Source organism: Sus scrofa, chromosome 14 (assembly GCF_000003025.6).
Source record: "Sus scrofa isolate TJ Tabasco breed Duroc chromosome 14, Sscrofa11.1, whole genome shotgun sequence".
In the NCBI taxonomy this organism is placed as follows: domain Eukaryota; kingdom Metazoa; phylum Chordata; class Mammalia; order Artiodactyla; family Suidae; genus Sus; species Sus scrofa.
The window spans coordinates 73,018,593-73,031,711 of record NC_010456.5 but is presented as its reverse complement, the minus strand read 5'-3'; the positions used below and the strand labels follow the sequence as shown (position 1 = coordinate 73,031,711).

At 47.7% G+C, this 13,119-nt stretch overlaps 1 protein-coding gene across 1 annotated transcript in view; it reads right to left on the bottom strand.

The window, feature by feature from the left end:
* Positions 1-13,119, bottom strand: part of LOC100738475 (core histone macro-H2A.2) — a 52,844-nt gene that overhangs the window by 23,517 nt on the left and 16,208 nt on the right. The window contains exon 2 of the mRNA XM_021073865.1: positions 8,006-8,227. Coding sequence (XP_020929524.1) covers positions 8,006-8,177 — 172 coding nt within the window. The 5' untranslated portion in view covers positions 8,178-8,227. The remainder of the gene's footprint in view (positions 1-8,005; positions 8,228-13,119) is intronic.

Below are 13,119 nucleotides of genomic sequence, written 5' to 3'. Positions count from 1 at the left end.
CTTCTGAAATAATATATAAGAATGAAAACCTTGGAGTTCCTGTCGTGACTTAGTGGTTAACGGACCTGACTAGTATCCATGAGGATGCAGGTTCAATTCCTGGCCTTGCTCAGTGGTTAAGGATTTGGCGTTGCTGTGAACTGTGGTGTAGGTTGCAGATGCGGTTCGCATCCCCCATTGCTGTGGCTGTGGCTGTGGCAGACGGCTGCAGCTTCGATTGGACCTCTAGGCTGGGAACCTCCATATGATGCAGATGGGGCCCTAAAAAGATGAAAAGACAAAAAAAGAAAGAAAACCTTGGTTGTGTGCTTGAGTGCAAAAGCAGAGGTAGAACTTTTTTTTAAGGAAAAAAAAAAAAAAAAAAACCTTTAAGAATACACAGCAAAAAATCTAGACCAAGGAGTTCTTTTCTCTGCTGGATGTTTAGTCTGAACATACCTTGGGGCCAGACTACATTTATATGTTTGAAATCGCATTAATCATTATTAATACTTTCAAATGTTGTTATGACAAATATATTCATGTGAACTGTAAAAGTCTGCTCATTCTTGAGTGATTTTATTGATCTTAGGAACACAAATATCCTTGTGTGAACTGGCAGTCAATAGGAAAACTCGATTTATATAGCACACATTGGTTTTACTGCAAATTTTGTGGGAAGATCGTTATTTGGTGGAGACTTCCACAGAAGTCTGGAGACTTCTATAGCAAACCTCTCACTTCTCACATGTTATACTTCCCACATCACTAACCATCTGGAACACAGCTGAGTATCTGATGGTAAAAAGAATGATTTCTGTAGCCAAAAACCATTTGGAGAGCTCATCACATTATTTTGGAAGAGCCCACGACCCCTCATTTCGGACACAATCTAAACCAACACTGGAAAGCCGGCCCCATGGGAGATGGGACAAAGCACATGATTGCTCCTTTTTTGGCCTCTGCTCACTTGTCCACCTGCTCACTAACATGGCGGTGCCCTGGGCTCCATCTGGGCTCTTCGCTCTGCTCAGGCGCTGCAATCTTCTGGGAAACGCCATCCACTTACGGCGACAGCTTCCACTCTCCTTTCCATGTCACCAGATCTGCACCTCCGGCTGTGCCGTGTTGCCACCTGGTCATTCCACAGGTAAGTCCAACTCACCACATCCCCGAATGGAAATCATTCTCCTGTCATCATCCTCCCATCATCCTCAGGACTGCATCCATATACAGACCTGGGAACCACTCCTCATCCTTGCCTCTTCTCCAGGCCTTGTCAGTCTTACACATCTTTGCTGCTCTTCCCCAAGCTTGTTGCCCTTCTCCTAGTTAAGGCTCTTCTCTTCCAGCCCAGGTAATTGTCGTAGCTAAGTGCTTTCCCTGCCCCCAGTTCTATCTTCTTCCAGATCCATGCCAACAAGGCCATCGCTGGCCCATGGCACTTTTGTGCAAATGATAAAAAGATGCCCCTTCCTTAAGACACTTTACTACGGTGATTTTTGTTGGAACAAGACCCTTTACTGCCATCTGCTGGAAATGCTTATAATAAGTTACAGTTCTTTAAGGTTTCTGACGTAAATGATACTCCTTTAAATGTGTGGCCTTGTGCAGTGTACAACCTGCACAACCACTCGCATGGTCCTGGCTGCCACAGTGATTTTTTTCAAAACACAAATGTAAACATTGAAAAACTATTAGGTTAAAAAAAATTCTTGGTGTTAAATAGATAGACCCAATTGTCTGGAAATGATAGGTTCCTTTGTTACATTATGATTTCATGAGGTGCTCTGAAATTCAACCCTGCTTTAATACCTATTTGTCCTGTCTCTTAAAAATATATTACAGAACATTTTCTCACCATACAATGATTATAATTTACTCATTCTCAATATCTTACATTTACACTATATCTATTGTAGATGAATACAAAATTACTTTCCAGAATTTGGGGCTTGACTTTTCAGTCCCTTCTTCCTCATTTACATTGGGGTGTCAGCTGGGCCAACATTTACAGGTGTCAGCTGGGCCAACATTTACAGACTGATAAGCTGAAGTATGAATGTGATGGCCATTCTGATAGGCTGGTGGATATGCTGGGTGGAAGGGATCTTCTAGGTGAGCAGTCTAGCATGCATGCATTGCCGGATTGTGCAACCTCCCCCAAAGCTTGTGGTCAGAAATGTCATACGGCCCTAATGTCATGATGATGTGTGAATCTGGGGCCAGCTAGGCAGCCAGTTCGGAGAACTCAGGCAAGGTTGAGTGCTACCTCTCCCCAAGTTCCTGAAAATTTCTGCAGCTTTGTGGCTAAGTAGCATCCAGCCTTTTCTTACTTGGCTCTTTCTGTGGCCCCAGGTCCCCTCTCAAAGGCAGTGAGTGGGAGAGGGGACATTCAGAGACCACAGACATGAATCTGAGAGACGTTAAATGGCCTCCCCGCTTCTCCAATCCATCACTGAGCAGAGTCTCTACCCTCCAGACAGCTTCTACACGTGTCTGTTTCTTCTCATTGTCCCCATGGCAGACCCTGGTCCCGGCCACTGTCGGTTCTCAACAGTGACCCTAGAACAGCTCCCATGGGTTTCCTGGACTCTGATCTTGCTTCCCACCAAGAGTTCTCCCCCAAAGCCCACGTGAGGTGCCCAGAATGTACCTCCTCCCTTTGAATGCACCCCCTGGCATGTGTACAAAATGTGCACATCCTCATGTGGTCCTCAAAGACCTGTCCCCCTGGTCCCCGCAACTCATCTCTCACCCTTCTCACTTCCCAGCCCTGCTCCAGGTACATGGAAATGCCTCCAGTTTCTGGAAGGGGTCACACGTATCCCCTACACTTTAGATTTTTATCCTTGTTTCTCCCCAGCCTGACAATCAACCCATCTGAATCTAGCTAATTCCTAATTCCCTACCTTGGCTGCCTATCAGAATCTTGGGGGGGGGCCCTTAAGAAATCCTGATGCCCAGAAGTACCCCAAAATCTCTGGGGGTGAGACTCAAGCATCAGGGTTTTAAATCAATCATTTTGAGAGAAAACCAGGGTGGAGAATCTGGTTTAGGTGTTAATAAGACTTGCTTTTTATTAGGTAGCCTCCCCCTGCTTCCCAAAGGTCCTCTGGCTTCCCTGCCCACCTGCGAGCTGTCTTACTGTGTTGTCTTCAATGCTCATCGGCCCTGCTAGAATGTAAATGCAAGAAAGGCAGAACCACATCTGTCTGTTTTCCATTGTACCTTCAAGGCCTGATCCAAAGGAGAGACTCAGTCAATACTGCCATGAATGTTGAAGGTCATTTCAAGGGTGACAAGAGGTTTTCACACTTGGAACTCTCTTCCCTAAACAAAATCAAGTTCATGCTCTGTCCGAAACAAAACAAAACAACAGCTAAAAAAACTCACCCTTTCACTTACTCAGTAATGGCTGCAATAATGATTCATTCCTTTGGCTGACATTTGTCTCATTAAAATGCAGTACAATCCCCAAATATCCCACCTTAATGGAACCCGAGTCATTACACTTTGCCCTGAATGATTTCATCACCTCTTAATACAAGACAGAGGAGAAGAATGACCATTTACTGAGCGCATCCTATGCCCCAATATAGGCTCATGTATTTTACATACATTGGCTCATGAATGGAATTAAATGAGCTCTGGAAACACCCAAAGCTCAGAGAGGTTAAGGAATTATCCCAAGGTAACACAGCTGTTAAGTTGATAAACCAGATTTAAACTGACATCTAAGCCTCTCCTCTCAACTCCAGCCCCATTTGGGAGGAGAGAAGAGGCACAAAAGGAAGGGAAGGAAAGGACCCAGAGAAGACAGGTCTGGGCCTCAGAAGACCCGCTTCATCTTCTCCGTTGGAGCCAGGATGATACTGGATGCGGGGATGGGCCTGGGGAAGGAGCGTCATTGGTAACAGCATCCTTCCAGGGGCTCATCCGCTCTCCTCCTACACTTCGTGTCCAACTGATCAGCAGATCCTGCAGGCTTTGCCTTCCACATCTATCAGTCCTCTGACCACGGCTGAGAACCTTCAGGGCCCACTCCCCAGCCACGCGTCTCTCCCTCGGATCTCTGCCATTGCCTCCCAGTGCTTCCTCTGCCTCCACGGCGTATCCCTTCCCTGCAGTCAGATCCCTGTCCCGCCTCCGCTCAAACCCTCCGGAGCTCCGTCCCCCCCCATCCCAGCCCATTCTCCCTGGGGCCTCCTTTAGCATCCAAGCCCCTCCCTCAGCTCCAGCCCTTGGTCCCGGTCCCGGATGCTGCTCCACGGACACCCCCACCACCCGCTCCCCTCTGCCCTGAGGGCCCACCCGGGACATCCATAGGCCCATCCCCCGGCCTCCTTCAGAGGCCAGCTCCTCAGTGGGGCCTCCCTTGGGCTTCCTGTAAAACAGCCTAGCTCCCTTCCTGCTTTATTTGTGCCCGAGCACTTATCACCATCCAATGTACCACATAACTTCACTCCTGTGTTGGCAGTTTCTCCCTCCAGAATGCATTGTGCTCCAAGGAAGGGACCCCTGCCTGTCTTTGGTCTCCCTGTATCCTCAGCCTCTAGAACAACACCTGGCCTAGAGCAGGGGTTCAGTAACTGACTACGAAAAAACGGTGACCTTCTACTTTGAGAGACACTGTAAATCTTTAAGGACATGCTGGCTCAAAGTCCAGAAAGTGATATTCAGGCTATACTATGCACTGCCATGGGGTCTGGTGGCTCTAATCCAAGGTAAATGAAAATCATATAAAGGGCCAAATGCTTTTACTGGGGAAGGTCTAAGGATTTACTGATGGGTAGATGTTCGAAAAATACATGTTGAATGAATGAAAAGGAAAACATAAGCTTTTTCATCTCACACATCTGAAGCAGAGACTAACAGTTGCCAGTGATTGAAAAGGCCAGATTTTGTTCTGTTATGCATGCTTTAGTCTTTTGCCAAGTGGAGGCACAGGAGGTACCAATTATTTTGATTATACAGATCTTATAATGGGGCAATGAAGTGAAGCAGAAAGGGCAAGGCTTGGGATTGCAGGACCTCAGGGAACCCCAGCCCCTGGCTTGGAGGCTATGGAATCTCTGGGTTACACAAGGTCTTCCAGTATCAATGGGTGACATGGACTTACTAGATTGTTTTATTTTATTATTTATTTATTTTTTTGGCTTTCTGCCTTTTCTAGGGCTGCTCCTGTGGCATATGGAGGCTCCCAGGCTAGGGGTCTAATCGGAGCCATAGCCGCCGGCCTATGCCAGAGCCACAGCAACTCGGGATCTGAGCCGCGTCTGCGACATACACCATAGCTCACGGCAACACTGGATCCTTAACCCACTGAGTGAGGCCAGGGATCAAACCTGTAACCTCACGGTTCTTAGTCGGATTCCTTAACCACTGAGCCATGACGGGAACTCTGATTGTTTTATTTTTGTCTTTTTTTAGGGCCGCACCCGCAGCACATGGAAATTCCCAGACTAGGGGTTGAATTGGAGCTGCAGCTGCTGCCTACACCACAGCCACAGCAATGTCGGATCTGAGCCGAATCTACAACCTACACCACAATTCACGGCGAGGGGGGGCCTCTGAGGGGGGCCAGGGATCGAATTTGCATCCTCATGGACACTAGTCAGTTTGTTACCTCTGTGCCACAATAGGAACTCTCTGATAGGATTTAAAGCTTCAGTCACTTTTTTTTTTCTGGTCTTTTTAAGGGCTGTACCTGTGGCATATGGATGTTCCCAGGCTAGGGTTCAAATCAGAGCTGAAGCTGCCAGCCACAGCCACAGCCACAGCAACACTGGATCCAAGCTGAGTCTGTGACCTATACCACAGCTCCTGACAATGTCAGATCCTTAACCCACTGAGCGAGGCCAGGGATCGAACCTGTGTCCTGATGGATACTAGTTGAATTCATTACTGCTAAACCACAACGGGAACTCCTTCAGTCACTCTTTTCAAAGTTCCTCCTCTCCCTCCAAGCCAGGAGATTTTTCCATTAGATTTCAGAGTCCCACCCTAGACCCAGTGAATCAGACCCCCAGCTGGTGGGGTGCAGTCAGGAACCTGCCTTTATTTTTATTTATTTATTTATTTATTTGTCTTTTTGCCATTTCTCGGGCTGCTCTTGCAGCATATGGAGGTTCCCAGGCTAGGGGTCGAATCGGAGCTCTAGCTGCCAGCCTACGCCAGAGCCACAGCAACTCGGGATCCGAGCCGTGTCTGCGACCTACACCACAGCTCACGGCAACGCTAGATCGTTAACCCACTGAGCAAGGCCAGGGATTGAACCTCATGGCTCCTAGTTGGATTTGTTAACCACTGCGCCACAACGGGAACCCCCTATTTTTATTTTTTATTTTAAAAAATGTTAGGGTGGCACTCATGACATATGGAAGTTTCCAGACCAGGGATTGAATCTGAGTCACAGCTGCGGCAATGCCAGATCCTTTAACCCACTGAGGGATCAAATCCATACCTCTGCAGCGACCTGAGCAGCTGCAGTGGGATCTTAACCCACTGTGCCAAGTGGGAACTCCAGAACCTCCATTTTATTTTATTTAAAATTTTTGTATTATAGTTGATTTACAATGTTCGGTCAATTTCTTCTGCACACCAAGGTGATCACACACACATTCTTTTTCTCACAGTATCTACTACCGGATTCTATCACAAGTGATTGGATATAGTTCCCTGTGCTACACAGCGGGACCTCATTGCTTATCCATTCTAAATGTAATAGTTGGCATCTACTAACCCCAACCTCCCAGTCCATCCCACTCCCTCCCCCTTCTCCCTTGGCAACCACAAGTCTGGAACTTGCATTTGAAACAAGCATTCCCAAGGCCTTTAGACCTGCTCCTGAAAGAATGCCTGCCCTCTTGCTCCTCCAAGCTGTCCCTGTACCGGCAGTATTAGCATCACTTGGGGACGAGTTTGATATAGAGTCTTTTTTTTGGTTTTTAGGGCTGCACCCGCGGCATATGGAGGTTCCCAGCTAGGGGTCGAATTGGAGCTCCCATATTTATATTCTTACATATCTTGTGTCCGTAAATGTACATTTTTAAAGGTATCCTTGATATTGTGAAGTTGGGCTTCTGATTAAGACTTAAGAGAGCAACAACAACAACAAAGCTAAATGGAAAGTTACTCGAAGAGGAGTTCCTGTCGTGGCACAGCGGAAACAAATCCAACTAGGAACCGTGAGGTTGTGGGTTTGATCCCTGGCTTGCTCAGTGGGCTAAGGATCTGGCGTTGCCGTGAGCTGTGGTGTAGGTCGCAGATGTGGCTTGGATCCCACGTTGCTGTGGCTGTGGTGTAGGCCAGCAGCTGTAGCTCAGATTGGACCCCCAGCCTGGGAACTTCCATATGCCATGGGTGTGGCCTGAAAAAAAAAAAGAAGAAAGTTACTCAAAGAAAGAACACCCACAGCAAAAATGTCATCTTTGAGTAAAAAAATAATTTTAACGACCAATATGGAAAATTATTTCCTATGTACCCATTATAGACAGAGAACCACCCCTGTAAAGGAGAATCAAATCAGAACATTATTGGCTTCATGGAACCAACTGAAGATGCTTTTGATGTCAGGGTTGATGTTATTTATGGACATTGAGTCCCGGGTTCAACATAGCAGAAGAACTGATATTTAGTGAGAACTCTGAAATACAAGTGAAGAGCCCTGCTGCAAAATGAATAGCAAGCCCCCTCTTCCCATAGTCTGTCTTCTGCAGGAACCTGGAAATTTACCTATTGCATTTGCCGAAAGACACACTTTTCTCGCAGCTGGTCTAGAAAAGCCACTTGATGGTGGATTCTCTTCATTCCATGTTGATCCTCTGTCCTTACGCCCTCTTCCCTCCCCCAAAGCCTGCAGGGGTCAGTTTTAGTCAAGCAGGCAAGCGGAAAGCCCCTTACCGCCCACGGTGGCCCTGAGATGCCACTGGGCGAACCAAGGCTTCCCTGGCCCGCCTGTTCGAGGGGCTGAGGGAGGGCTGGGATCTGGCAAGGGGTCGCCTATCCTGAGAGTTCACCTTACCTGCCAGGTATTCGATGACCGCAGCCATATAGACGGGCGCACCCACGCTGATCCGGTATTTGAATGTCCCTTTCTTTAGGTACCGCATCAGCCTCCCCACCGGGAAGATGACCCCGGCCCTGGCTGAACGCGACAGCTTGGACATTTTCTTCTTCCCGCTCCGGCCCGACATCTTGCCTTAGTTTCCCTCTCAGCTTGCTGACACGGTGGCCTCACTCAGTGCTGGAAAGGAAAGATGGTAGGGTGAGCAGGGGCGAAGTGCCAGTGGCTTGGGGTGGCCCAACAGCACATGGGGTGGCCCTAAAGCACGTGACACACCTGCCTGCCCTGGGGAGGCAGCTGAGACCTGGCGGCCACCACAGGGCATGCAGGCGGGAAGTTGGGCATCGGTGGCCCCACTCACAAACAGCTCCCCACCCCAGCCAGCAGCCCAACCTCAGGAGGTGAGGCCAAAGCAACTGTCAGGAGAGAGCAAGGTCATGGTTCTGTGCTGAGCCTCTGAGGATGTGCACTTCGGCATCCCCAGAATCCTGTGAGTATGTCACTGACATGGCAAAAGAGACTTTGGAGATGTGGTCACACTAAGAATCTTCCGACGGGGGAGATGATTCTGGATGATCAGGGTGGGCCTGATGTAACGGCAAGCATCCTTACAAGGGGGAGGGAGGAGATGAGAGCAGTGACAGGCTGATCAGGAAATGGATTCTCCCCTCAGGGCCGCCTGAAGGAGCCAGTGCTGCTGTCACCTTCGTGTTAGCCCATTGAACGTGATTCTGGGAGTTCCCATTGGGGCTCAGTGGTAACAAACCCAAATAGTGTCCATGTAGGATGGAGGTTCTATCCCTGGCCTTGCTCAGGGGGTTAAGGATCCGGTGTTGCTGTGGGCTGTGATGTAGGTCACAGACGGAGCTCTGATCCTGCGTTGCTGTGGCTGTGGTGTAGGCTGGCAGCTGCCGATTCGATCCCTAGCCTGGGAACTTCCATATGCCACAGGTGGGGTCCTAAAAAGACAAAAAAAAAAAAAAAAAAAGAATAAAGAAAGTGATTTTGGACTTCTGACCTCCAGAGCTGTAAGAGAATAAATTGCTACTGCTTTGAGCCACTAAATTTGGGGGATAATTTGTTACAGCAGCAACAAGAAAACTAATACGGTTCCTCTTTGTCCTGATTTGCTTCTGCCTCTTTTAATCAACAGTACAAAGTGAATAGGCCATGCCTAACATAACGGTTAGCTTTGACCCATGACTCAGAGCTGATGTGCACTTCTCAGATGGAAATATTTTCCTAAATTCTCCAATAATGTAGCATTCTTAAAATCAGAAATGTGCCAGAAGAGGCAGTTTTACCAAACATGCTAATACAGAGTAACCAAACACAGCAAATTAAAAGCCATAATGCAACCCAAGCTTTTGCTCCTTGGAATGGGGAATCCAGGTAGATTTGGGGGAGAAACTTCAGAATCAGCACAAAGACGTGGCTTCAGTACAATGCCCCAAGAGACAGGTACATAACTCATTGTAATTTCAGGAAGCTATCTTTTGTGTGAAGATAAAATAATTATATACTTCTGAAAAAGTCTTTGCAAGGCTAAGATAATTCACAGAATTATAATAGAGCTTCGCCTGTTGGTGGAGGGAATAACGTAACTAAGAAAGGAATACAAGCCAGAATAAGTAAAAGCAAATTATAAACCAAGCAAGAACAAAGACAAGGAAGCATAATTTTTCTATGAAAAATGTGACGTATCAAAGCTCTCTGGACCAACATCATTCTCAGTGGCCATTTGGCAGGGGGAGATGGAAGATGAGGTCAAACATAAACTGAAGTCAGTTGTATCTGATTATTATTGAGGCAGCTATCTCAAATTTTGGCCAGGTCAGTCTACCTTCGCAAGATGGCAATGAAAAGGCCTAAGAAAGTGGGTAAAAATATGATAGAAGAAAGTGCTAAATAAATGCATGGCTAATACAAAAGATACAAACCTGGGATTTATGTAATCTGATTGGAAGGTTGAGCACAGAGTTCAATTTTCTAAAGTATCTGATTACTCCGTGCAACGGAGAATTTTATATACAACCTAGGAGTTAGCAACAAACCCCATTCTCAACACCCTCCGACCCCTGAAGTGAATGATGTGAATCTGCGGCTTTCAACTACACACTTCACATACAGTCTTTCAGAACGTCTGCACGTACTTACCACACCATTGTATGTGTGGTATTGCTACCAAGAGATGGAGGTATTCATCAGAGTTAACTACAAGCAAAGGCGAGGAGCAAATAACCTAAGAACCTTATCTCTTTCCCAGTAAGGCATAAGGATAAAACAGTATCACCACGTTTCTTTTTCCTTTGCTTTTTTAGGGCTGCACCCATAGCATATGGCAGTTTCCAGGCTAGGGGTCCAACTGGAGCTACACCTGCCGGCCTACAAAGTCGGGATCTGAGCCACGTCTGTGACCTTCACCACAGCTCACAGCAACATAGGATCCTTAACCCACTGAGTGAGGCCAGGGATCAAACCTGCAACCTCTTGGTTCCTAGTCCGATTCGTTTCCACTGCGTCACGACGGGAACTCCATCTTTTTTTTTTTTTTTTTTAATGGCTGCACCTGCAGCATATGCAAGTTCCCAGGCCAGGGTTCGAACTTGCGCCTCCACAGCCACCCAAGCTGCTGCAGGTGGCCTCTTAACCCACTAAGCCACAGCAGGAACTTCCGACTGTTTTCAGACTTGCACATTTCCATGCTTCTGCTGCAAATTTTCATAAATCCATTTACAGCTGTCCTCTCTCTGATGAAGCAAGCAACTGCATATTAGGATAAGAACCATCAATTCACGTTGAAGAGACTTAAGTCAGGCATCAGTAAATGTACAGAGTAACTGCCGGTGGTCATCAGGGTTGTCCCTGGGGACAGGGTACGTGCAAAGCAATGTGAAATGGCCTGTTCTCAGGGACAGCTCCTGACACATGCTGGCTAGCTGGTGCTGATGTTCAGGATGGAGGTGGCTCCCGGTCTGGTGGGAAGATCCCAGGACTGGGCAAGAAGCCCTGAGTGTAGACCCACTTCTACATGACTACCTATGTGAGCTCTCTGTGTCCTTTGCATGGGCCACATCAGTAAAGCTGGGAGGTGATTGATTGACCCTGAAGGTCCCTCTGGTCTTAAACATTCCAATTTTGGAAAAGACACTTTCAAATCTTTTTTTTTAGGGCCATACCTGAGACATATGGAAGTTCCCAGGCTAGGGGACAAATCAAAGGTACAGCTGCTGGGCTACACCACGGCCACAGCAATGTAGGATTTTTAACCTGCCAGGGATCGAACCCGCATCCTCATGGATACTAGTCAGCTTCTTAACCCACGGAGCCACAACAGGAATTCTGGAAAAATCACTTTCAAATGGTCCTGGAAAAGAAGCTTAGTCTTTTTAAGATCTGAAGAGTTCAGAGCCTGTGCAGGTGCATAAAGACATGTTAGTACTGGTGCATAAAGCCCCCCACTAAGCTAATTATGTGCTTTTTTGTAGTTACTGGTAAGTAGGGGGAGGGGGATGAGTGGGTCCCGTTGCCAAGGAAACCACCTGAAAAGCCCATCACAGGATGGACATGCTCTGTGGATATGGTATGTGCTGAATGGTCATAATCTCTCCTACAGAGAGAAAAATGCATGGAGCACAAACACCGCAAGAACAGGCCCCCTCACCAACACCCTCCCCACCCCTGACCCCCAGGTCCAATACATTTTCCTTGAATGAAAACAGACAGGAAATGACTAGGTGTGTAGAATAAAGCCACCCAGGGACTTGCCCAATATCAGCCATATGGAGTCAAAAATGGCCCTGAAACTTGGCAATTAGGACTAGCAGTAGAAGAAAAATGGGACTTCAGGAGACTGGTGCCTAACACATTCATGAGGATAAAATAGCCAAGAAAAGAAAACCAGGACTGGATCAACAAGAGAAACATAAGAGCTGAATATTACAAAATGTAGGGATCACCCCAAACACAGCAATTTGTCACGAGACTTTCTTTCTTTGGCTTCCAGATATTCCTCTAGGTTAGGGACTTAAGCAGAGCTGGGGAGGTGGCACCTTTTGAAGTCTCGGCGTGAGGCTGGTCGTTGCATGTGCTTTAAAAGGACTGGAGAGTTCTCTGTGTCTGGGGACCCATCTTTTTGATGGGAACCACTGACCGAAACCACCCACCCTGGCCAGGTGCAATAACTGCTGGCATGAGTTGTCTCACAACTGGAGGTCCCGATAAGGAGCACGATACTGACTCGCTGCCATCAAACACTAACTAGCAGAATTCAGGAGGGGCCCAGAGGAGCCCATAATATGTTCTGCCCATCTCCCAGAAACCTTCTTGCTGGAATCCACCTTGGCTGAGAGATGTGTGTGCCACTAGAAAGGACTCTGAGTTAGCCCAAATGTGGGCACAAGCAACATGACTGGCCAGAGACAACTTGGAAAACTACTCTCACCTCCTTAAACCCTGAGACTGTGAGTCACTTGGCAGAGCAGCGGCAGAGCAGGTCCCTGGGGTTGCCTTACCCTGCTGCTCTCCACCCACAGGGCCCCTCTGCAATAAAGCCTTTTGCTTGTTAGTAGGTGTGTCTCCTCTGAGTGGGTCTCCTCAGCAAGTCCATTCTCACCCGGGAAGGAAGGGGTCCCCCTCTGGCAGCATTTTCATCAGCCAAATGCCTAACTCCTGGCCCCGAGGGCTGGGAGGCCCCTGCATATTGACCACCTCCAGAAACCCTTAGGGGAGGCTGAGGGGAGGCTCATGGGACCTGGCAGGTCACACCTGCCAGAACCCACAGATGGAAGGAAATGTTGAGCCTCCTTGGCCCCCTCAAGAGAAAAGACTTTACTTTCTAAAGCCCACCTGTCCCCTGTTCCCCACCCCCACCCCCCGTGCTAGACTCTGCCTGCAGGGGTGAGAGATGATAACCTTTAACTTCCTTCTTCTCCAGGCCAGCCCTTCCCCTGATTCTATGCAGTATTAGGAAGTCAGGAGTTAAAACACTTGAATGAGTTTTATCTACTTCCTGGGAAATTTTTTTTTTGGCCGCCTCTACAGCGTTTGGAAGTTCCTAGGCCAGGGATCAA